We start from the raw sequence: 26,370 nt of genomic DNA on the forward strand, positions 1-26,370 counted from the left end.
AAAGAGTTGACAAGTAGCCGGCTATAAGCCAGAAGAGGGTCATACCACATTCAGGCTTGTGTCCAGTCTGTGCATGCAACGTGGTGCCGTTGCTGTCGAAAGCAGGGATGATGGCCAATAAACTCTTGGTCACTTCAGGAACCCGTAGCTTTAAGTGCTCGGGTTCAGGAGAATATGTTTGCCCCATCAAATTTAGTGATATTCTGGACGTCTTCTGATAAATTGACAAGTGAAGCGTATTCGGTTTTCATCAAAGAATGCGCAATACTACAAGTAGCAGCAGATGCTACTAACGCACAGTCTTCTGCTGCTTAATTCATATGGACTTCAAAGGACAGATACACATTTGCAAGGCTACTCCATTACTCCATGAAAATGGCTTCAACGCCGATCATATTTGCATCCATATTATACCTGAAAAGACTACCTCGCAGTGCCAACTGTTGGATCTATATTACTTCCGTTTGTATAAACACATGGTGTGACGAATTTCAGAGGCATTGCGCGACCATACCAACGTGAACCTTCACCAGCAAGACACTGTCCTTAAGCTGCATTCACAACCAATGTTGTTGTCCATGATTTCATATGATGCGTCAATGTGGGTAGAATCTAGCTGAATTAGTGGAGGACGTTGCTTTTTGGTACAACATAACTGACTTATGATTCAATCTATGACAGCGTGAGTGTTGTACAGGCGAGTGCCCAGAATTATCTGTCAACAAATGTGCTTGGTATTTGCGGGAGCTGTGTGTCACCCATTTCTTTACTCACTATCCCTACTGCCGAGATTTTCAACAATAGGTACAATCTTGACACACCACACGCGTTGTCATATGCAAATGGTGCCTGTCTGCACATTTGTATAGCAGTGTGTAGCATGTTCTAGAAAACACAGCCTTGCCTTATCTACACCGTTGTTTTATTCCGGTTGTCCATTATATATTGTACGTACACATGCACACACTCACATATCTGTCTATTTATCTCAATACATATCTATCCATCTCCATATATATATATATATATATATATATATATATATATATATATATGTGTGTGTGTGTGTGTGTGTGTGTAGCATACCGATTCACAAGGATTTCTTTCTCTCTATGTGTATGTGTTTCTTTGTCGCGTCATGCATGTGTTCCAGATTCCGTTTCTGTTTGATCGCGTTAACAACATAACTTCAGTTGTTTTTCTATCCTCTGCTCGCATGAATTCCTATTCATGTCCATACCATGCTCGGTACGTTATCAGAAGTTGGGGCATTGGTTTTAGTTTTCAATTCTACCCGACACTGATATTTCATACGACTCCTTTCCCGTTTCAATACCTCACGCTATATCCAAGATTGCAGCTTTCAAGATGGCCGCCAAGTTAGTGTTATAGCAGGTCAGATATCTTGATATTATCCCGGTGCTACCCATCCTTTCCGTTTTCGACATAAACGGGAATCTTGGCGACGTTTACCTTATATCATATTGTCGCGTGGTGAGTTATGTTGAGAAGCATAACTCCGGTGTTTGTGAATGGGGGCAGCTCCAATTTGGCATTTTTCTTCTTTTGTATTTTGTTTTCTCTGGGCAAAGTTTGAGTCGGATCTGATCCTGCCTTGTTCTGTACGTTGCTTGTTAGTCAGTTTCTACTTTGTGTTTGTATTCTGGCAACATACATTTTAATATTGCCTTTTCACATCCGTATAGGTTTTACTAATAGTCTTTTTCTTCTATTGGGTTTCTAGCTTGAGAGTTTTTCTACTTTCGTCCATTTTGGCTACATTGTCTGTTTATCTGAGTCTCCTAGAACGGCCCCAATTATGCAGTTCCTCTTTATAAAGTTTCCGCCATTTCCTATTTCTGTTTGTCTTGTGTTCGAGTATTCGTCTTAGGGTTTTAATTTTCAAATACTTTCAGTAATAAACGTAAATGTAAACACTGCACAAGAGTTTCGTTATAAATGCATATCCACAAATTTGCCCTAGCAATGAACTATGACAAAATATGTGTTATTTTTACTTTCCAGAAGATTATCCTTATTGGGAGAAGGATGACTACAATATATCATTACATTTAGTGACGATACCGAGACCAAGAACAGTCTCGATTTCGTCTCGCTTCGTTTCAAAATTTCCAGACGGGACCCAGATCGAGACGGACTTGATAAATCGAGGCGGACCGAGCTCGTCATATCCCAGAGTTACCCGAGAGTGACCAAGACCGAGACAGAAACTTGTATTTCAAAAAGGGACCAAGTATACTCTCGAACGTTTCATTATCGCCTCGAATATCACCAGAAACTACTGAACTTACTTTTTCCCCTCAAAACTCGTTGCATGTTATGTTATAGTAAGATAATGGAACGATTGACCTTGGATGGGTAGTAGTCATAGATGTACATGGGAGAAAGAGGGCAAATGCCACTACTGATCAGTATATTGAAAATATTTTAAAGAATACATACGATAATTCTGAGCTGAAATTCAATATATTGTATTCTCTTTCCAGTCATTTAAAAGTTTGGAGCCATGTTATCAAAATCTCCAGAACTTAATTTTGTAAAGCAAACATATTAGGTTTCAACATCTCAACATTAGTATCCCACACAGCTTAAGAGTTCTTCTGTAAAGGCATGTTTAAAAATTTGTTGTTGTTTTACTACAAGTGCTCGTGTAAGTAATTGTATATATCAACTTGTGTTCTAAAACTGAGGACAAAATGTTAACATAGGAGGAAAGTGGAGCAGGAACTACAGAATAGGAGGGAGGTAAGATCACGGAGAGAAGAAAAGTATCAGAGTAGTTCAGAAAAGAGTTGGTCAGAATTATCTAGGTGTAAAGCAGTATAAATTAGTTGGTTTGTTGGATTGGAATTTAGTATCCCTTTTAGCTCCGAGGCTATATGAGATCTGGACCTACAGTTTAAGGTAGAATCTGAGCCATCATAATACGTTCAAAAATTTTAATGATTTCGCACAGGGACTCGAACCTGGGATCCCGAACGAAAGCGAATGCAGTAACTAGAATACCATAAATTAACGTAAAGTATTGGAGCTGATCGACTGGAGTTTAAGATCCGTCTTCAGTACAAAATTTTTGATTAGACTAAGATCTCGATCATTATTTTTAGGGTTTTATCCAAGACTTTTTACATCCAAGGGAGATTGAACTAGTGAACACAGAAAGCATTACCGTTTGTAACTTACCTAGGAAAGAGTATCCGGTCTACAATAACTCTATAGTTAAGAATAAACCAAAACAAATAAATAGAGGAAACATTAGTGGGTAAAATGATTTTAATATTCACATTTTGTTTTCTCCAAGACAAGATCGAATCAAGTATATATTAATCTCATGAATGATTTTAAGATGTAAGTCTGTCCTCAACAAGAACAGGTATCCATCTTTTATTGCAGCGCTTTATAATACACATGATTCATTAACAGTAAATCTATATATTTGAAAAAGATGAATGGATAAATGCAGTAGGTAACAGCATGTTACTCTTTTCTTGTTGTACCCGAACATTTATTCTAGCTTACTAATGTAGAGTGGGTAGGTGGGGCCACTAAGCTTATAATTTTTTAAATTAAAAATTAATCTTCTGCGATATCCACGCCACCAACTAATATGAAACTGATACTGAAGTACTTCATATACCTTCATCTAATTTTTCATTATGATATTAGCAGCAGAGCCTGCTACGAGTTGGCGAATGGGGCTGTGACCCTGGGCGCTGACAGCAAGAGGGCGCAGAATGAGCAAGCAGAAAGAAAAAGTGTCAGAAAAGAGTAATCGAGGCGATGTGCCGTAAAAGTATATGCGCCCTATTAAATCAATATAATATTATTGTTGGTTTGGAAAGAAATACATTTGGTAAGTATTTTCTTGCTTGGTTCCCCTATACTTGTGACTTTAAAAAAGTTATTATATATGATTTGTTAATGACAATGTGATATACAAGGTGCCGAGTAATGACTTATAGTGTACGCAGGAGTGTTTTCTACATCAGAAACGGTCAAAGTTTGAAATACATGTTCGGCGTTTTGATGGTGACGACTTTGATTAGTTAATTGTGCTTTTCAACCCAATCGGTTTAATCACGACGGTGGAGAAAGTATGAAAATAAGAGGGGTGAAGAGAAACACGCAACCTGCTCTTTGCACGGGTATATTAACCCGTAAGTACTATGGACCGTCTCTCAGACCGCTGCGACTTTTCATATCATTATATATTCCACAGTCTCACTACTACAAGTGGATCTTTTCGTCTACCTTCCTGTCTAACAAATGGTTACATATTGTGAAGTTCGTGTTATAATTGATCCCCTGTGTGCGGCGCTGGAGGGGTCGAGCGGTCTCAGAGACATACTATAGTAGTTACGTGAGTATTTTGCTGATCAGTTGTCTTTCGTTATCTACTGATTATTAGCAGTTTTGTGTCTTACCGTGTGGCACATCTTGCACCACACATCAAATAATGACCCAGAAACTGGAAAACCTGAAATAATCACATTTTATAATATGAGTAAAGGCGGAGTGGATACTCTAAACAAAAAATGTACAGATTACACATCAAGTCGTCAAACAAGACGATAGCCATTGACAATTTTCTTTATGCTGGTGGATGTTTGTGTGGTGTCAATTGCGTATGTCTTGCATCAAGTCTACGCTAAGTCCGCAGTGATGACAAGACTTGATTTCATGAAAACGTTGGCAAAAGGACTTGTTAGGCCTCACATAGAACGTAGATTTTTCATCGGACATCTGCCACGAGTGCTGAGTTTTCCAATCAAGAGCTCGAAAGTGAGTTTCTCATCATCGCGCATAAGGAGTTCAAAAGGAAAACATAGTCTTCTGTCAATTGAGTTGTAGGCGCAAAGCAAAGATACTCATTCGTGTCAGCGGTGTGGGGTACCGATTTCCTTGCAGTGCAGAAAAAGAAGATATAAGTGCCTAGCTGAAGAAAGTGCATGCTGTCAGAAAAGTTAATGCGGTACTTTCTTTACCGTCAAAACGTATTTTGTTTACTTTCTCCATCATATAAGAACTAAAAATAAGTTTTATTCATTACTTTTACACTACAAAAAAATGTAAGAGTACAACTATAACAGTACCTTCCTGTAAGTTTAAAAAAGCTAAAATTCCATGTTTTTCTCCGTTTTTACTGTACTTTTTGTTCTCAGTGCATCTATAAGAACAGTGTATTTTAAAGTAGTGTTATTTTGACTACATAGAAAAGGAGAAAAATTGAATATTTCAACAATTACAATTTTAGAATAACAATGAAAGCATTGTTGCAAATTTTGACTATGTTCTCTTTCTCATTGTTTTAAAAATATAAAGCTTTTTTTACATCGTGAAAGGTATACGGACAAAATCTCGCGGCCGAAACATCGCCGCCCAGAATCTCGCCGGCCAAAACCTCAGCGGGACAAAATCTCGCCGGGCCAAAACCTCGCGTGGCCAAAACCTCGCCGCCCAAAACCTCGCGGGACAAAATCTCGCCGGGCCAAAACCTCGCGTGGCCAAAACCTCGCCGCCCAAAACCTCGCGGGACAAAATCTCGCCGGGCCAAAACCTCGCGTGGCCAAAACCTCGCCGCCCAAAACCTCGCGTGGCCAAAACCTCGCCGCCCAAAACCTCGCGTGGCCAAAACCTCGCCGCCCAAAACCTCGCGGGACAAAATCTCGCCGGGCCAAAACCTCGCCGTGCCAAAACCTAGCCGCGAATGAAACTTTTCTTTAAAATTAACCCAATGTGTTTCCTAATATTCAATTCCACATTACAAATAATAATAATAATAATAATAATAATAATAATAATAATAATAATAATAATAATAATAATAATATACAAAACATCGGGCTTTCTCGGGTTATTCCCGTTTCCTCCCACTTTCTTTATTCGATCATTTCCTTCATCCTTGTCATCTACGTCTCCTTTAACCTATAGGACATAATCAAGGGACGTCGTAAAAACTCATATATTGTTTCATATTTTCATAAATATTATTAGATTTTTGTTAAAATTTTAAGTTTTTGGATGTTCCAAAGTTCACGAAACTAACCTCGTTAGTTGTCATTACTTTCCTTATGCAGACTTTCTTTCCCTATAACCAGTTTAAAAACATCCTGTCGCCCTACCTTCACATTGTAATCCTCTAATACAGAAATAGAATTTTCATATGGTATTGCGGGACTTGGTCAAATACCTGTGATACTTCTTCTGAAACAGCGTCTTTTATACCGTCATCCTTATCATCTGTTGGAACATTTACATTTTGGTCAGGCGAGATTTTGGGTATGGCGATATTTTGGGGCGCGAGGTTTTGGCCCGGCGAGATTTTGGCCCGCGAGGTTTTGGGTGGCGAGGTTTTGGCCAGGCGAGGTTTTGGCCCCGCGAGATTTTGGCTCGCGAGGTTTTGGGCGGCGAGGTTTTGGCCAGGCGGGGTTTTGGCCCGGCGAGATTTTGTCCCGCGAGGTTTTGGGCTGCGAGGTTTTGGCCAGGCGAGGTTTCGGCCTGGCGAGATTTTGGGCCGCGAGGTTTTGGGAGGCGAGGTTTTGGCCAGGCGAGGTTTTGGTCCGCGAGGTTGTCGCCGCGAGGTTCTGGCCGCGAGGTTTTGTACCCAAACCTCGTGAAATTACTATGTTTTACTTTTCTATAAGCAACTAAGATATGTAGGATATCATTTTTAAAAATATGCAATGAAACTGCTACTCAGGAAATGTGAAACAACAATGCGGTCTGACAGACCGTTCCATAGTAGTTACGTGATTATTTTGTCCATAGTACTTAAGGGTTAAAAATGAAATTAAACAAGAGAATTAATAACATATCCCAACTTGAAGCAGTTGTAGAATAAGAGTGTATGGAGTCAAAACCAGTGGTTGAAGTGAGACGGTATGCGGTGGTATGCCATACCACCTCTGATTTTTCAGTAATGAGGACATACCGTCTCTGGTTTTTCAGTGATTAAGACAATATTTAAATAGCCGGTATGTTGAGTCAAAATCATAATAAAACATACCACCTCTGCTTTTTTTTCCACTTCGAACTCTGGTCAGAACTTAACCCAATGAATTTCTTGTTCAAAGACTGATCACTCTCAACGATTTTTTTTATTCCATTGATGTACGAAATGCTTCCAATTTCAAGGCATTTATTGGGATCATTTTTCCATCAACTACTATATATATTAATGTATTTTAATATGTTAATTAATAATAAATAATCTTAAATTCAGAACTTTCATTCATTAAGAAATTAAGTAATTACTGTAATTTCAGAGATATGCAGTAGCCAAATTATATAGTTTGGGTTTTAAATACAAACACTAAACATATACTTCAGCTCTGTCGATAAATATTGAGAAATTCGCAAAGAAAGATTCTTCTGAATTTCCGTTACGTTTCACAAAATATTTTTTTAACGTAAAATGCTGTTTGTGTGGTCACGTAACTAACTAACTAACTCTATGGCCTATGGAACCCGGAACCGCGTTCACAAAAGTTCTCCACTGACTTCTATCCTTAGCTAACTGCATCCAGTTCCTAATTTGTATTCCAATCTCTGCGAGATCCATTTTAATATTGTCCTCCCATCTGCGCCTAGGTCTTCCTAATGGTCGTTTTCCGATTGGTCTTCCAGTCTAGACTTTGAAAGCGTTTCTACTTTCTTCCATTCTAGCTACATGACCCGCCCACCTAAGCCTCCTAGACTTCACGACCCTAACAATGTTGGGTAAACCATATAAATTATGTAGTTCCTCGTTATGAAGTTTCCGCCATTCCCCATTCCCGTTCCTCTTGGGTCCGAATATTCATCTAAGGACCTTGTTCTCAAATACTTTTGGTCTATGTTCTTCCCTCAGAGTAAGTGTCCATGTTTCGCAGCCATATAAAACAACAGGTATGATTATCGTTTTGTATATTTTAAGCTTCAAATTCCTCGACAGAATTCGCGACGACAAGAGATTTTGAACCGAATAGTAACACGTATTCCCTGCTTTTAGTCGACATTTAATTTCTTCGTGAATATGATTTTCTTCTGTTAATATTGATCCTAGATATTTGAAACTATCCACTTTATCAAAAGTATTATTTAATATTTTAACGCATCCATGATTTGCTGTATTCCGGTCCCGACGCACTTCCATGTATTTAGTTTATTGTCACATACACAATAAAATTTCAAAAATTTACTATTATGGTGGAAATTAATTCTCTCACACATTTCGAACATTTTAAAAGCATATAGTTTCTACTGTATTGAAATTTCACTTCCTATCGATAGTGTGAAATGTTGTAAATAGTTGCACTGTAAGTTTCCATAACTGTTCACCGAGGGGATCCGTCCAACCAAAGGTTTAACAAAAGTTCAAAATAAGTCTCTTGAAAACAGTTCTGCCGTGCTAAGCAAGAGTACACTAAATCTGAAATTGAGAAAATGAACATCAAAGTTGTTGCTCTTGGTGCTTGAAGAATGCAAATTTCTTTTTTAAAAAATCATGTAGCACTGTGATATAAAAGGTGTTAAAAACTTTTTAAAGTTAGTAAAGTGGAAATTAAGTCTGAAGGCATCATTACTGCTTTCTTCCTGTGCAAATGATGCATTTTCTAAGAAGGTACGGGAATTCGTATGGCTATATAAGCATTACTCTTCAAGTTACAGCTTTTTACGCCACACCAATGGAATGCGCGGTTTCGAATTAGTATAGATTCATATCCAGCTCATTTCTCGAAATTTTGCCAGATAATGGCATTCTTGCTTAGCACGGCAGAGTTCTTATTTGTAAACAGTTCTTTTGGCTGTTAGAATGGTCTGTCTAAGCAGCTTCATAAGACTTCAGCGTAGCATAAGAAGAAACGCTGCTTCCCTTGTATGTGGGAAAAAGCTTGCTAAAATGAGGGTAGTAAAATTCTACTTTATCTCGGGCGCCGAAATTTCTAGCTACGACTCTGTTACCAAGTTCACATTACAGACTATAGGTAATGAGATATAAAGCGCAATATTACGATTAGCTCTTGACCTTTATGCTTTTCATTCAACTATAATATCGTCCAAAAATAATATATATATCAACCAGTTGATGAACGCGAGGTAAACAAAATCAAAATGCTTGAGACTATAGCATAGCTTTTCAAGCATAGTTTTCATGAAGATCGAGAAAAATAGCCTTTTAAATTTATTTACGTATTGCAATAAAATACAATGTTAAACAACAGATTTAGTTTATTCTTGTTTATATGTTTTTCTAACAATGTATCACATACCCCCTAACGATAGGATGTGTACTCCTAACAGTGACGCTTTCCTCCCACATATTCCTAATACTGACGCGTATATTTCTAACACTGACGCATATGCTTCTAATAGTGACGTATATATACGTATAACATTCACGTATTACTCGTAACAATGACGCATATGCTCTAACAATGACGTACATACTCTTAACAGTGATGCATCTACAACTATCAATGACGTATATGCTTCTAACAGTGACCTATATGTATCTAACATGGATGCATATACTCCTAACAGTGATGCGTATACACCAAACAATAACGCATATATTCCTAACAAACAATGACGAATATATTCCTAACGGTGACGGATATATTCTTGACGGTGGCGTTAAACTTTTAATAACGACGCATGTACTCCTCACCGTCACCATATACTCTAACAATGAAGTATATACTTCTAACAGAGACGCAGTTACTATTCCTACATATTGTAAGTATATAATATGAACCAGTTGAGAATGTTCCAAGAGCATTGCCAGAACGTACATAAAAAGAATGGAGAGTGAAGAGGGAAGGATAACTGAGATTGTTCTTACGTGTAAAAGTAAATCTTTTTATCCGTACCTTGTGTTTCTCGCAAAATATCATCTCTCTACGACTTATAATTTCTCAGAATGCCATGAACTCATAATTCCCGACGCGGAAGATTAAATAAATAACCACTTATAATTTAGCTTTAGTAATAGACTTGACTTGACTTGATTTTGAGTTTAATGTCCCGTTCAGCAGCGAGGCTATATGAGACGTGGACCTACTGATTAACGTGGAATCCGAACCACATGAGCTCCCGCCGGGAATCGAACCCGGGCCTCCCACACCAAAGGCGCGTATGCTAACCGCTTAGCCACGGAGGAGCTCACTTTAGTAATAGAGACACTACACATTTAAAACTATATCTTTCCTCTTCTTATTCCTATTATTATTATTATTATTATTATTCAATGCTTCATCTGAAATCACAGAAGGGATCAAGCAGACAGGACGTATGACTCTCAACCGAGGAGAGAGGGGACGTGAAGTACGCAAGTTTTACGAAGTATAAAGGGTTTGTGAAGGGGACGTCAGGCAAACAAAGTTAAAAACCTCTGATTTTGAAATAACTAACTTACAGGGAAAATACACATACGGTTAAAATAAGCACAACTATGATAATCTGTAATTTGCAGTGTTCGTCAATAATGGTAAGTGTGGTAGGATAAATGCTTACTAGACGAACTGTAGCTTACTAGAAGAGATAAATCAAATTTTGATGGTGAGTAGGAGAAAAATACCGTTTTCGTATTTCAGTAAGGTTTGATGTAATCTCATGATATTTTACAAATGATTATTGGAAAACATCTTTTCGTAATTAAGCAAATCGGAAGATATGCACATTAAGTACAACGTTCGGTGGATAGTATGTTGCAGTTCACACAGCGCTGATAGTAACATTGTGTTAGTATTGCTATGTGACTATGATCATTTTCCGAATGTTAAATCTATTATGACTTTTTAGGTGATAGTCACAATATCGTTACGTTTCATTATCACTATTTTATACTGATAAGAACATAGATTTTTTCTATTTTCCATGTAGTCCATGTACCCTATTTTGCAAACATATTTGTTTTCTTGTTTATATATACTATTTGTTTGTAATTACAATTAACCACTTGCCTTACATATTTTAGTCACAAAGATTTTACCTATTTTACACATTTTTTATTTGCTTTTTTGGAATGTACACTTGATACCACTAACAACGGTTGAAACAAAATATATAATTGATGGTGCTATGACGTCATAAATCCTTTAACAAAAACCTTAACATTATTATCCCGAGTTAACTCTGTAGCAAGTATACTCGGGTTCGCAGAAAAATGCAAACTTTTGTTACAAATCCTACGAGTCAACTCGGGTTAATAATATATTATAAATAACAGGATTCCGAGTGTACTCGGGCTAATAAGGCAAGTGGTTAAAGAATGTAATTATATATAATTTGTTTTATGAATATTCTCAGTCGTAAACATATGCTTATTTCCCGTATATTTGCATATTGCACATAATATTAGGGTAAAACGAGTACTTTGAGTCTACTTTGGAAAGGTCCACAAATTATAACAAAAAGAACAAACTCCAACGTGACTCAATTTCTTGTAGATTAATCTCATAAGCTTTTAGATATAGTAATTAATCCCTCAACGTGCGAACATTTTCTCAAATTACAATATTGTTTCCTATTTGTGTTTTAAAGACTTGCTTTTAGTCGTATTTTAAATTGAATATTAGAAATAAGGAAAAATTCGTTATTAATTTTAGGTATTCTTTCATTTAAAAATCACGAGTAAGTTATAGGGCAAATCAATCCTACAGAAAGTTTATCTTTCTTTCAAGAAGGTTGGCTTCTTATTCAATAGAGTAATCAAATATGTAACATGTTGACATATGCAAAATACCGTATCGATTTCGCGGCTGTAAATAATAAATATAGCTTCGTATGTACGTATTAGCCTATATGATATTCTGTAATGTATACAGTTACTTGTAAAAAGCTATAGTTTACACTAACTCGTAGCAGATTTCCTATTAGATGGTAAGTAAAGCGAACATTCATGTCTTGGACTTCTGCAATTTCCCAGTTTAAAAAAAAATAAAGAAAAGAAAAACGTTAATATAAAAACTTTGAGGGGTCAGAGTTGGACAAGGCAGGGTTTTCTGAAAGGTTTCAGTTTCATTGTTATCATATTAACACTCTGATACTGTAGGTATATCGATTGAATTTTCTTCTGCATTTTAATTTTATATTCATATGATATTATCATACGCATATTGAAATTAATCTTCTATTTCCCAACCCTATCATCGCTTGCTATATCTACATCATCTCATAACTCCTGGATACTAAATGAAAAGAAATTTTGGATTCAATCCTCAATTTGAGTTTAAAAAATAGGGGGTTACATACTCAACTATTACAAACTAATGTAATAAAGTTTCAAAAATATGTAGGTTATTATGGAAGTTATAATTAATTCTTTAAACACACTCTGAACCTCAGTGTACGTGGTTCATACTGGTAAGAATAACACCAATATTAATGTTTATCAAAAGAAAAAAGTTATTTTGATCGGTTGTCAGCTTAGGTAGAATAAAAGTCGTGAGAGTCCAAAAATAAATCTCCTCTAACGACTATGGACAGAGGATTAGTTTGTTTTTACACATAAGAATCACCACGTTCTATTCATTGTCATACTCCTTTACAAGGTATAAAAAGCCCTTTTGAAAAGAAACGTGTCTCCTGTACACGGAAAATCTCATTTACTGCAGTCTTCACTTCATCACTGGTTCCAAAGGCTGAAAGACTTCTTCAGCATTGGAATGTGATGGAAATCACTGGATGCGAGGTCAAGACTGTACGGCGGATGGGCAAAGTGCATTCAACCGATGGCGACAAGCTGGTTTTGCGTTGCCGCCACCGATTGTGGTCCCGCATTGTCGACCCAAAAGTAGGACATCAGACATCAGATAGCTAGGCTGTTTTCTATCAATAGCATACTTCAGTCTTTGTCATGTCAAGTACAAACACATAGTTTGAAACATGTTTTGTCCCCATACTTGCGGGATACAGAATAGGCTATTCATTCTCACTCTTGTGCTAGCACTGTAATAGCGTCATCTGCAAGATTTTGGTTGTACATCAACAAATTACGTATTGACGGTTCTTCCTTTAAACCGGAGGCTTGTTCTCCATTGCTGTATGATGACTTAGAAAAGGGGGGAATAACATATTTCCCAACTTCTCTCATATTTCAACCCTACTTATTTGCGGTACTCAGTTCCTTTTGAAGAAGAGTCACCTTGAACTTTACAAGGCACGCTACTAAGAAAAGCACAAGCTGAAAGAAATGTACAACTTGAAATAATAAATTTTCACACATCTTTTAGGTCCTTAGCCTTTGACATACATAGATCAAAGCATAACAATAAGTTATCTATAACCATGCGCAAGAAATGCACTTTCCAGTGATGATGGAAATATTAAACAGTTTTGGAGAATATCCCAAGAAAGAAACATCTATAAGCTACATAGAACAGATAGTATTTATAATTGTACTCTCAATAATTGAGGGGCTCGGAAAAAGACAATAATATCCGCCACTTTTGGTAGACTTAAGTTATTAGGTGGAATGTTTGGGGGCAGAACAGCATGTAGGTAGTTTAATTCAGAAATGTACCTGGTACCTGCGGATGGCAGGGGAGGTTTGATTGGTATGTGTCATTATATTGCATTGTATGGAAATGTTGAAGTTTATTTTCCAGGTTACTAGAAAGTTAGAAACTGTGACATATCATTCTCTTCTCCTGAACCGCTCATTTTGGAGGCTTTACACAAAACAAAAAAACTATAGAAAAAAGTAGATATTCTTTTATGTTTTACCTTCTTTCACATTTTCTCTGCTAGGATGCCAGCGTGGATATCGTGGAGGCAAACGAGGAGATGACATTGTTTGTTCTTCTCTGATATTGCTATATCCCTGTTGTTCATCTTTATGAGTACCTTCTTCTGGCAGAAGACCAGCCTACGGGAAGAAAAATCAACATATTACCAATGTTGCAATTAGCAAATAAAGCATCATATTTTTTTTGGGGGGGGGGTAGTCGAAAATGATTTCAGACTGATGTAAATAATAAAGAAAAATTGAATATTGGAATTTTAGTGTTTTCAGGAGAGGTCAATGCCACTCCCTAATACTTAAGTATCGGTACATTGATATAAAAGATGCCGAAGTTCATGATGGAAGCAATACTCACATGTAACACTCCGATTTTCATAAAATTTGCCGGGTACATACTACACATGAAATAAACGAATACGTGTTTTTAATTTTCTGTGGAAAAGCGGTTTTACGGACAAAAGCCCTCACCCAAAATTTTGAAAGTTCACGCCCGAAAGTCGAGAAGACGTGGACCGAAGTGAATGAAATTGTACACAGATATTGTAGACGTAAAATGAGGGAATCCGTGTTTTGTATTTTCCCGAAGAAAAAAACGGTTGGGTGGGCCTTTGACCCGTCCATACCTTTGATCACGAAATATCAAAAGTACAAATAAGTATAGGCCTACGTTAGAAGAGCCTAAAGAGCTTAAAGAATTACAACGGAACTTTGTGAAAGAACAATAAGCAAAAATAAACGAACACATGTTGTTTATTTTATGCGGAGAAACGGTTTTAGAGAGCAATAGCCCCCATCCAAAATTTTGACAACTAAAACCGTTTTTCCGCAGAAAATGAAAAACGCGTATTAGTTTATTTCATGTGTAGTATCTACCTGCCAAATTTTATCAAAATCGGTGTGTCACGCTTGGATAGTGTTACATGTTAGTTGCGATATTGCACCATTCACTGACAAACTAATGCAGAACCGAAGAATATGTGAGCCTACAATGATTTATTTACTCTGTTAAAGAGGACATAATTCCAGACCATAACTCCTACTAATGACCAGAATCTTGCATTATGAGACTTACTAGTGTTGCTCTACTGTCGCAGTTTTTTTTTTTTTTTTTGTGGGTCTTTTTGGGTCTTTGTGGTCTTGCATACTTGTGCAGAAAGTATTTCTATATTCTTCACTCAGTTCCTTACTTCTTAGTGTTGAATTTTGTGCTATATAGCTAAAAATTTTGCAATACGTTTACTCTGCTGACCCATACTCCTAGAAAAAGTAAATAAAGAAGCAGATTCCTTCTAGGTTCCAGAGCATCGATACTAATTATTTTGTGTCCATATTTCCTCAGTGTGAGTACATTATGCTACTACTGTGAACAATTGGATGTCACGTGGTTATATACAATTGAATGATCGCTAAATCGTTGCAAATATTCCTTCGTAATCACTTCTACCATGCGACACTATTGCCTTCCAACTGTGCAATACCATACACAAACAATGCAGTCAGTTTCAATTAGTTTGAAGTGCTCTAAGTTTTATAGGTATATCATATATTAAAAAATCCACGGCTATAGGCAAACTCCTTATAAGTAAAGATAGTGGTTGAAAATGTGTGGTTTTCAATTTACTATAGTGGAAATTTTCCAATCGCACAAGCCGTTTGGCCTAAGATGTATGAAAAGCAACCCAGCCTTACCAGTGTGGAGTCGAAGATGGCGCAATTAGAAAACTTCCACTATGTTAGACTGAAAACCAGCTCGATAGACATTTTCCTCTCTGTATTTTTTTCGTATCTTGATTCAAGAAGGAAGACGGGATTTTCTTACGGTTCTATGAAGAGAGGATGCTACCTACCTCAAACTTGAACTATCTTAGATTGTGCCTGAATCATACAGAAACCCAACTCAGAATACAATCTGGCTGGCTAAACTGGAGAAGGATGAACGAGGTGCTGTGACCAGAAAGTAAGTTATAGATTACAAAATACGGTATATAACAGTAATAAAATAGTATAAAACACTAATAAAATCCGGAGTGATATACAGTAGTTAAACCTGGAGAGACGGCGATGATGAGAAAGAAATGAAATAGTAGAATGAAGAAAGTGGGAGGAAACTGGTGAACCTCGAGATAAATCATGCATACAGTGTGTGTCCACCACATAGCTCACTTAGCGCGAGTTGGGATCGAGCCCAGGACCTCATGCAGTAGATGTGAACGCTCCACCACTGAACCACCGCGTCCCCCTCGAAAAAAAAGAAGATGGGAGTGAAAATGTTAGGCGGATGTGATGAGGAAAGACAGAATAAGAAACGATTATGTAAGAAGCAGTGTTAAGGCGGGACATGTTAATTACAAATTTTCAAGAATGGGGGTTGAGAATGCTTCGACATGTAGAACAAAAAAATGACAACTATAAAGAAGGAGGATTGGAAAGCTGGTAGTAGAAAGGAAGAGAGGAAGATCAAGGGTGAGATAAAAAGACAAGAACAAGATTAGACTATATGAAAGAGAAGGGTGATAAATAGAAGACATCCAGAATAAAGAAATATGGAGGAAAAGAACTGAAGACTAATGCTGGCTTAACGTAAAAATGGGAAAGGGAGGAAATTAAGAAGAAGACTTCGGACTTTTTGATACGGCATGTATATGTACACTCATGTTCAAAATTATTGTCGCATGTCTATAAATATGTTGTAGGAATATAATTTGATAACGAATTTGCCCGGTATTTCTTATAATGTTAGTATGTGTATAATCGGCAAAAGCATGTATGTGGCAAATTTCATGTCAAAAGAGTAGTAAATAAGAACAATAAAACGAAAATATAACTTTCTTGTCCATTTAAGAACATTTTGTTTTACTGATTTTAATTTTCGCATTTATAATTCTTTTCCTATGAAATTTACCACAAACATATATTTCTCGATTATACACATTGTATCAGTATTAAAAGTACCCTGCAACATCATTATCACATTATATTCTTACAAGAAGAGAGTTATAGATATGCAACAATCATTTTGAACATGAGTGTAAAATACACACACACACACACTAGTGAGCGTCTTAATCAGCAGGTCTATTAATTCTTGTATTATCGAAGTAAACAGTGCTATATCTGATCAGTGTATAGATAGGAGAACAGTGGGGAAAACAGATGGCGATTGTTGGTGATGTGATTCACGCAGCGTCGTGGGAACATTCAAGGAACTAGTTTAACAACAATGGCGAAAGGACTCGAGATATGTTGACACCATATATGCCAACATGAAAACGGTGGCTCGTTGGGTTAAGCCCAGTCTTGGGAAGTAACGTAACGCAAGTAACGCGTTACTTTTTAAGTAACGTTTCCGAGTAACGCGTTACTTTTTAAGTAACGTTTCCGAGTAACGCGTTACATTTTTCCCAAAGTAACTGTAACGGTAACGCGTTACAATTTTTTTTAGTAACGTAACTGGTTTGCGTTACTTTTCTCGCGTTACGTTTCAGATGAGTAACTACAATATAGATATATTTTTTTCGGAAACAAATGTTTCTTTTCTGTAAGTGAATTTCTCAGAATAGATCAATAGTGCATGAACTACATATGTCAGTGACCGACACACAGGGAAACAGATATGATCACAGTGCCACTTGCTGTTTTTGAAAAATGAGGACAGCCTCAGGAAAATCAGGTGTACTGATTGCAAGAACCTGGAAAATTTTGTCATAGATTTTGACAGCTCCAAATCAATACATTCAGTGAGTAAATTAGGATTGCAATCGTATCGGTAGTCTATTTTACTTTGTTTGGTGTTGTTTTTATAAAGATGGAGAACGAAAATATTTTATCGTTCGAACGTTTGAAAGAATACTTTTTGTTAAAAGCTTAGGATGTTGGTGGACAGAATATAAAAGTGAAGTGTCTGAAGTGCCCCGGCGGGAAATATTTATCATAACTAGGGTGCCTTGATTAAAGATAGGCCTATACAGTAAGGGGTTAATATGAATAAACTGTGTTCTGATGAGCAGGCATACTTTATTGATGTAATGTTTGTAGTAAGTAATATTGGATTTCTTTCAGATCAGCTTGCGTATCCTAGAGTCCCGTTGATTATAGAATTTGGAACAACTAACTACCTTTAGAAAGCATGTAGGGAGCTACTGGCAAGTTTTGATTCACCCGCAGTTCATGTGTTCTCATTTTATTAGTTGTAGTATCACTGATAATAATCATGTTGTCTATGTAGGATACTTGAAGAGAGTACTCAAAATTACACCAGGATTTGACTCGATTGACTTGAAACTCGACCCAAATTCGAGTTGAGTTGGAGGAATTTTGTTAGCCGTTCTCGGGTCGAGCTCAAAGATATCTGTTTCTAGTCGAGTCGAGTTTCAAAGAAAACTTGCTGGAACTCGCTCGTGCCCACCCCTACGAGTAACGCAGTATGGCATTCTAGTTAATGTTACATTATATGAAAATATTCATATTGCTGTCAAGTAAGAATTTGTTCTTGCACATACATAAAGCGACTCAGAATGTGCAATAATATTAATAATAATAATAATAATAATAATAATAATAATAATAATAAACTTTATTTTACGTGCTGAGAACAGCTAAAATACAGCAAAAATACAGCACTTTGTCTTATTCTACATTATTTTAGCAATGAATATATAGTACTAGTGATAAAATTATGATAATAATAATAATAATAATAGTAGTAGTAGAAGTAGTAGTACGGAAAATTGAAGTAATAAGATTTTTTTCACATATTCACAGTTTCGGACCTAAAAGTAACGCGTTAGTAACGCGTTACTTTCGAAGTAGGGTGACAGTTACTTTTTCGGGGCAAGTTACGCGTTAGTAATGCGTTACATTTTAAGGGAAAGTAAAGTAACTTGTAACGCGTTACAATTTTACAAGTAACTTACCCAACACTGGTTAAGCCCTAGGAACTACTTGAACAACAACGGAGAAGTGATTGCAGATATGTTGAGTACATATGGGCCAGCAGGAAAACGCACGCTCGATGGCTTAATCCCTCAAAGCTACTTTAACAATCATGGCGAAGGGACTCGAGACATATTCACCACATATATATCAACTTAAAAATGCTGGATGATTGACTTAAGCCGTGGAAGGAAATTTAGTTTATTAGCAGACACTAAGAAGATGGCTTATAATACTCGGAGGTAGGGAAACATTCCAAAGATTAATTTCGACATAATTATACTAAAGCTTAGCTCACGAATCTCTGCCGCGATTGACGTCAACGAAGAATTTCCTCCAAGACAGAGACTATTGAAGTAACTGAAGTATTAAAAGTTACTTTAATAGTATCTGTCTTGGAGGGAATTCTTCGTTGACGTCAATTGCGGCAAGAGATTCGTGAGCTGAGGTATACTCGCGTAAGTTCTCCCGTTTTGAATAGTCCGCTGAAATATAATCAGCTTCCTCAGATTAGTTGTTCTTTAATCTATTATTATTATTATTATTATTATTATTATTATTATTATTATTATTATTATTATTATTATTATTATTATTATTATTATTATTATTATTATTATTATTATTAAGGTTCTCCCATAAGTTCACCCTTACTGTTTTGAAATTTAATGAATAAGTTAAAGCAAAGAAAAATATCAAAAATATAGAAAGTGTGTCATGTACAGTCAGAAACAATATTAACTATAAGTTAGAGCTATAATTTCTTATACCTCCAACCTGTACTTAATATTGTCTCTAACTGTACTACAAAATGGTATTAAATAAACTAATAAACATTTCCAAACTTTTCCTTATAGACCAGAAATTTGGATGCTTAATTTATGACGTCATTATTCTTGGGTACCCGAACTTATACACTATATGTAAAGTCTAGAGAAACAATTACTATTCGTTCATATAACGCTTAGTAGATACTATTTGGGTTATGTTCCATATTTTTTATATTCTTCATTGTCTTTTTAGTTATTTGCAAACAATAAAAAAGTGGGGATAATCTTAGAGAAGAACCTTAAGGATTCTGCCTGTTGTAGGTCCTGGACTAATGGAGTATTCTTTTCTCCTTAAATTCAAAATTGAAAAGGTTTCTTCCACGTTTCTTTAACATCGGCTTCTTTCAGCTCTCAATATTCAACGAACTTAAACAGCTCATTACTAAATTCTCTATGTCTATGTGTGTGTGTGTCTGTCTGTCATTTGCATTTCTTTCAACTTTGAGTTCTCCATTAAATAGGTCAAAAATTATCTGAAAGACATGATGGAAGTTTTCGTGTCACTCTTACCGTTCCCGAGATATTGACCAAAAACGTTCCGATTTCGGCATATTTAAGAGCAATATCTCGAGAACCGTAAGTCATAGGGAGATTATATTCGTGTTGAGCAATACCTAAGAAAATGCTGAATAGTTTAGTACCAAATAGTAACCGGTGGCTACTAGCCAACTGGTCACCGTCCTCCAGAAATTGGTTTTAAAAAAAATCGGATTTCGGGAGATTTAAGGAGCCATATCTCGGGAACATTAAGTCATAGAGAGATGATATTTTAAGAATTTTTCAATTTTGAGCCCTCCATTTTGAGCATGTGTCTACGACATATGGTTGAACGTTTTAACAGAACTCTTAAACAAAACATGTAGAAAAAATTTAGTAGTCAGGGATATTATAAATGGATAGATATTATTACAAGAATTGTTTAATGAGTATAATAATAAAATACATAGAACAGTTAGTATAAAGCCTGTAGAACTTAATAAAACAATAATTCCTTTTAAGTTCGTTCGTTTTCCTCTTGGAGCATTCTCAACTGGTTTCTCCTATTTTTCAAGTCATCGATCAGTTGTGTTCTTCCTATTTCTCACTTTCCTTCCATCATTTCCTCTCTGACTTTATGAAGAAGATAATTTCTACGCAAGGTATGGCCATGCCTAATACCCTTACTACCAGAAATACTGGTTAAAACTACTCCCTTTCTTCTACTCGTTCTAAATCATCTTAGCTTTGTTACTCTCTCCGTCCTTTTCAATAGTTGATGTTTACTTGAAGGAGAGTAAAAAAAAAAAAAAAGAGTAAAAGAAAATTACCTTAACAAGAAAATTCTTAAACACAGGATCATCTTCTTTCGTGTCAATGACGAAGCCCTTATGTGGATCCCATGAAATATGAGATATCTGGCGAAAATCATTTCCTAGCTGAATATCAGGCTTCTTGTTCTTAATTTGAGATCGTTTACGAGGTGTTGGTAAGTTGATATGGTGCTCAGCACTTTCTGAAATAACGTCAAAAAGAAGAAAGATCTTTTATTACTAAAGTACTGTTTTATTATAAAGTATGAATTATCAATGAGATATTAGTAATATTCTATGAATACATGTGTTTGTGACTCAAACCAACAATGCTACCATTCGACCCCTTGACATTTCTGAGTGTGGGAAAAATATACAAATATATTCAGGAGAGCAATCCATTTCTTTAGATTACGAGCTAACTTTGTTATTTTTCGCTTTACTAAAAGCTTCTATTCTTAGCACTGAATTTCACTTCTTGCTTACGTACAAGTAGATACTATTTGACTTCCTTATAAGTAACCTAAGATCTTACGTCTTCTGTCAGACAGCGAATACAGTAATCACCATTAAAATTGACTCGCCTTGTAAAATTTCCAGTGCTTTCACTGGAGTATCAAATTATGGTCTGAAGATCATATTCTAGGAATTAGAACACGGTACTCACGGTCAAAGTAATAAACATGATTGGGTATACTTAATGGTATATATAGCAATAACATTATCTAATGTAAAAATCTTTTTAATCCAAGGTGATTTTTCTGCACCTCTACAATAAAAGGTTGCATCTTCTGTACAAAGTAATATATAAAGTTACGTATGTTTGATACAATATAACCACATTTATTATTCCAAGTTAGTCCATGTAAGTTCAATGTTAACCATTCAATTTGTTTTTGATAACCTAACGGTAGTAAATTATATTCTATTGGTAATTTTATTAAACAATGTAAATTTACAGTATCATCACAGTTAAACAAAGTTCAAGAATCATGAATTATCTGAAAATTTAAAATCTTGTATGCCAATGATATATTGGTTTACACGTGGTGAAATTTCATGTTTACGTTGCATGAAAAAAGGAATAATTTGTCCAACAAATTCCGTGTTCCTTAAACATTCACGCGTTTTACGTATAAAGTTTTTACTTGAGATTTCACTGTGTTCTTTCCAAACAATTCATATAATTCAAGAAGAGTTTGTTCATTGAATAAATATTCCACTGCATAAAGACCAATGTTCTCAGGATTTACTCTTATTGGATGAAAGTGTAAGTATACATTTCTTGTTTTTAGTACGCACAGTTCACTAATATGATTTTCATTACACAAAAACAAAAAGTATTTTCGCAAAACATTTTTACACACTACGTTTTGATGAACATAGTTCACTCACATTCACTGTATAAATTAAATCTGTCTTTTTCAAGCAACGTGCATACAAGATCGTCTCTTGCATTCGTATCAATTGTTAGTTCCCCATATGTGATATTAAAATAGTCTCTTGTTAATGGGTTAAACCATAAATATAAAACAATTCGTCCTGTAGACTCACCAACACAGACCATATATGTAATCCTAAAATATCGTCATCACAATAAAAACAATAATGAGCCCACTGAAATGTTTCATTTCGATAACATGTAAAACAAATCACATAATAGTTGGGAATCCATTTCACAATGCAATCTCTAACACAGTTTACATCTACATAATTAACATAACATTCACAGTTCCAAACTAATTCCGTTGGAGAAGGTGATGGTGCCGGCGTAACCACATTTGATAGCACGGTTTCGTTTGATTCCTCCTCAGAATCTAGTGATCCTCCGAAAACTCGTACACTTCGTCATCGGGTAAATCATGCGTTTGTTCACTTTCTGATGACTAGCATGGGTAAACTTCTACATTATTATCATACCTTTCTAACACCCTTTCATTAAATGATGATGTATCCAAAGAATCTGGATAATCTAACTTTGTTTTATTTTCGTAAGAAATATAAGATAAATCTGCATAATAATCTAGCTTAATTTTCTTTCTTTCTGGCTCATTAATCTCGTTCCCCTTCTTCTCAGCAACGTCTTTAGCAAATTGACGGTTCTCCATGGCTGACAACACTATTCACATAAATTTAACATTCATATTTAAAGAAAAAATTTAAATGACGTTACGCGTTCGCGCCCGTGCACGCGAGAATTTTTCCGTTCGTGCACCCGCGCCACGCACTCCTCGCCGCGTTTCCGGGACCGACCGCTAGGGTGCGTGTTCAAACAAGTTTTCCCCACCTCCCAATAATGTCTACATGTTTATGTTTCGTTTAGAGTTTTCTGTGAATTCAACGTATATGTACGATAAGTCCATAAGCGGTTTATCATGTACATCAAAGGGATATAATATATTAATAATAAATATTATTACATCTTTATTACATCGCTGCAAACACTTCGGAATATATTTGTTTACATTAAATAATTTTCTTTTTCAAAATTTCATACAAAGAAAACCCGCTTCTTACCATCCTTTTTAAAAACACCAGCAGGTAAACAGATGCGGCCTAACAAAATATTACCTGACCAGGATATTAGTGCGGTTTTTCATGGAGGGCGCTGGTGTTGTGTTTACATCAGTTTCTAGGTAAGCGCGGTTGGACAAGGGAGCGGAGAACGCCACTATGCAATGTATCCAACGATTTCTAAAAGTTGCAGTTTGCATGATATAAGTGGCCTAACCTGTTTCCCTTTAAAAAGAATGCCATAAATTATATAGTTGTTATTGAATACAATAATGGTTATTCTTGCAGTAATGCAGATGTATTATTGATAATGACATATGCATGACAATTAACAATTTAACATCATAGCACGCAACTGAGTGCATACCATGTATTAAGCAGATTGTAAAACGTGGTTACGTTTTATTTGATTTCATTATAAGACAGGAGCAACCTGTAAAACGCAGAAATAACTATGTCAATGATTAAAAGATAAATTAAGGGTTAATAGCTTAGAGACTTGCGCAATACCCTGTAACTGTAAGATTAAATCAAGTTAAGGCTCGCGATGCTTGTGTTTGTTTTAAATTTATGTTTATCGGTTGACAAATTATTTTCTCTTTTTTTAGCCAAGGAAGAATTTCGATACGTTTCCACTCAACCACTGCAGAAGTTCTCTCCATTGGTCTATTGGCTATCGCATGTGTCTTTGTTGTACGTGGTTCTGGATTGAAATCGCAATGACAGCCCAAAAATAAATTTTACACTCCTTAACTTTCATTAATCATCTGTCTCCTCTTGCATAAAGAGCATAATTATGTGACGTTAAACTAAAGAAATATAATTTCATTTTATCGATGAAAGTGAACCGTTTGGGGGTAAAAGGAGGTAAAAAAATTTTCCTTCATTTCTTTAGAGGGCTATGGGATTGGATAGGTTCTCTAGGATTCACTTGTAAAATCTGATTACAGTGCATCTTTCTTTCAGGATTATTATCGTAATCCAGCCTTTTGGTATATGTGAGAAAAAGTATTAACAAATATCAGCGTATGGGTGAAGCAAGCATAAGTATCATTGCTTCAACACAAAATAAATTCACAACTTTTATTTATGATTACAGAAATTCCTCTTGAACTCCCTCTGAATTTCTTTCAGACTCTACGTCTCAGGTGGCAAAGAATTAATTCTACTGTCTGTTTTTATACACAATATAATTTTAAAACTTGGGAAAGTATGTTACCTTTGTGTCTGTACTACATAATCATTTGTCGATTGACTTCAGAGGACTGAGTTTAGCCCGTAATCACAAGTTGCATATAGTTCAAACATATCAGATGTACGGTCTTGTTTAACGAAACATGCCCCTCCCCATCCTCTACATGAAAAGCCCTAAATTTTTGTCCACATAAGAGATCCAGACAAAGGCAACCATCTTTAAAAAAGCTGCATTTTTATTTCAAGTTTAAGTATTAAAATGTGCTACATATGGTTGCAAGAGTTTGGGTAGCTTTCTTTTTCTTTTTGCTAATACTAAACGTGGTACCTAACATTGACACTCATCTTCTTCATCATGAATTGATGTAAGAAGCGGCCGCGTGATTTCTGGCCAATTGTTTCATCACCGGTACCTTTGAGCAATGAGATAACAGTGGAAGACAAACTTACAAATTTCGTTCCTCAAACTTGATACTTTGAAAATCTTATGCAAGTGGTTTTGTTATTCAAATACATATCTGTTCATTCTAATCAGTTTCAGAGATAGCATTAATTTTATAATAACATAATTCCTATAAAAGTTACCCAGAAAATGTATTTTGTATCTTTTAAATACGTAATTCCTTTTTTTAAAATTTCGCTGGAGTTCAATTCCTTGGAGGGACAAATAATCAATTGTCAGGCACAACCACTTTCACAAACTTTGAAAACTTTAATCGCTCCCTATCGCCTCCAATGTAACACTGTATTTCTTTTATATAAGCCAAGTGAACTTTCTGGTGGACAAACACCGTGCTCGTGGGTCTTCTCAGGGTTCTCCCGTTTCCTCCCACTTTCTTCATTCCACCACTTCATTCATCTCTCATCACCGTCTCCTTTAGCCTAACCGGCATAATCGTGGGACGTAAAACTCAACGATTTCATTTCATTTTTTTCTTTTAAATAAAGTTTTCAAAATATGGTAGAAGTGCTGGATTTTTTAAATTACCAAACCATGCTTAATCATTTCAGGTTAGACATCAGAGTTATCTTTAATCTACCTTCTCAATCAGGGGCGGATTCAAGTCTCCTTCGGAGGCGGTTAGTGTGTGGCGCTGAAAGATTATCAGTTTCTCTCTGACCGGACTTTTACAGGACATCGAAAATGATCTCAATGCAGAAACGAATTTTGTTACTTAAGATACTTCTTAGATAATCGATCGGAGATCACATGGTCCAACTTGATCACGATTTCGAAGACGTCTTATCTCAAAACTACACAATAAAACTTACTTTAAATAATGAAAGCACAGTTGACAAATATAACTTAGATTCACAAAGATGAACTTCGAGATTTTGTTAATAGAAGTCATAGGAATTCCTTACACTCAAATGCTACGAAGTTCTTAGTGTTTCTTTGTACAACACTGAGGTTAGTTTATTCGCAAGTTATTGTCAAATTAATATGGAGGGAGGGTGTGTGTACTTTTTTCGCAGTCCCTTAAAGTGTTCTGGAAGAGTTTCGCAGTCCCTTCTATAACTTTTGAAACTGTACTTGTCTTAACTTGAACATATGCCTGAAGTGGTTTATTATGAATAGGACAAAGGAACTGTGATAGATTAATTACCAGTAATCTGGTTAGAAGCACTGTTATTTTTATTTTAGTTCCAAAACAGGCCGCCCGCGCTCGTTCGCTGGTCAGGTAACACTTCTCCCTCATAAACAATCCCATTATTCCTTTGTTTACAAAATAACAAAATATAAGCTTTTTCTTGTACCTCCTTCCATTATTCCCTTCATTTACAGACCGTCGTAGGACATCATATAAAATTCTCTCATCCCCTTCCATTATTCTCTTTGTTCATACGCTGACAAAGGATTTTA

The 26,370-nt window shown here is 35.9% G+C and overlaps 1 protein-coding gene across 1 annotated transcript in view; it reads right to left on the reverse strand.

Moving 5' to 3' along the window:
- Positions 1-26,370, reverse strand: part of LOC145689021 (uncharacterized) — a 152,204-nt gene that overhangs the window by 40,649 nt on the left and 85,185 nt on the right. The window contains exons 4-5 of the mRNA XM_081763160.1: positions 20,817-21,001; positions 13,729-13,870 (exon numbers count right to left, since the gene is read on the reverse strand). Coding sequence (XP_081619286.1) covers positions 13,729-13,870; positions 20,817-21,001 — 327 coding nt within the window. The remainder of the gene's footprint in view (positions 1-13,728; positions 13,871-20,816; positions 21,002-26,370) is intronic.

The sequence above is a fragment of the Thermobia domestica genome, chromosome 7 (assembly GCF_964235325.1).
Source record: "Thermobia domestica chromosome 7, izTheDome1.hap1.1, whole genome shotgun sequence".
Lineage (NCBI taxonomy): Eukaryota > Metazoa > Arthropoda > Insecta > Zygentoma > Lepismatidae > Thermobia > Thermobia domestica.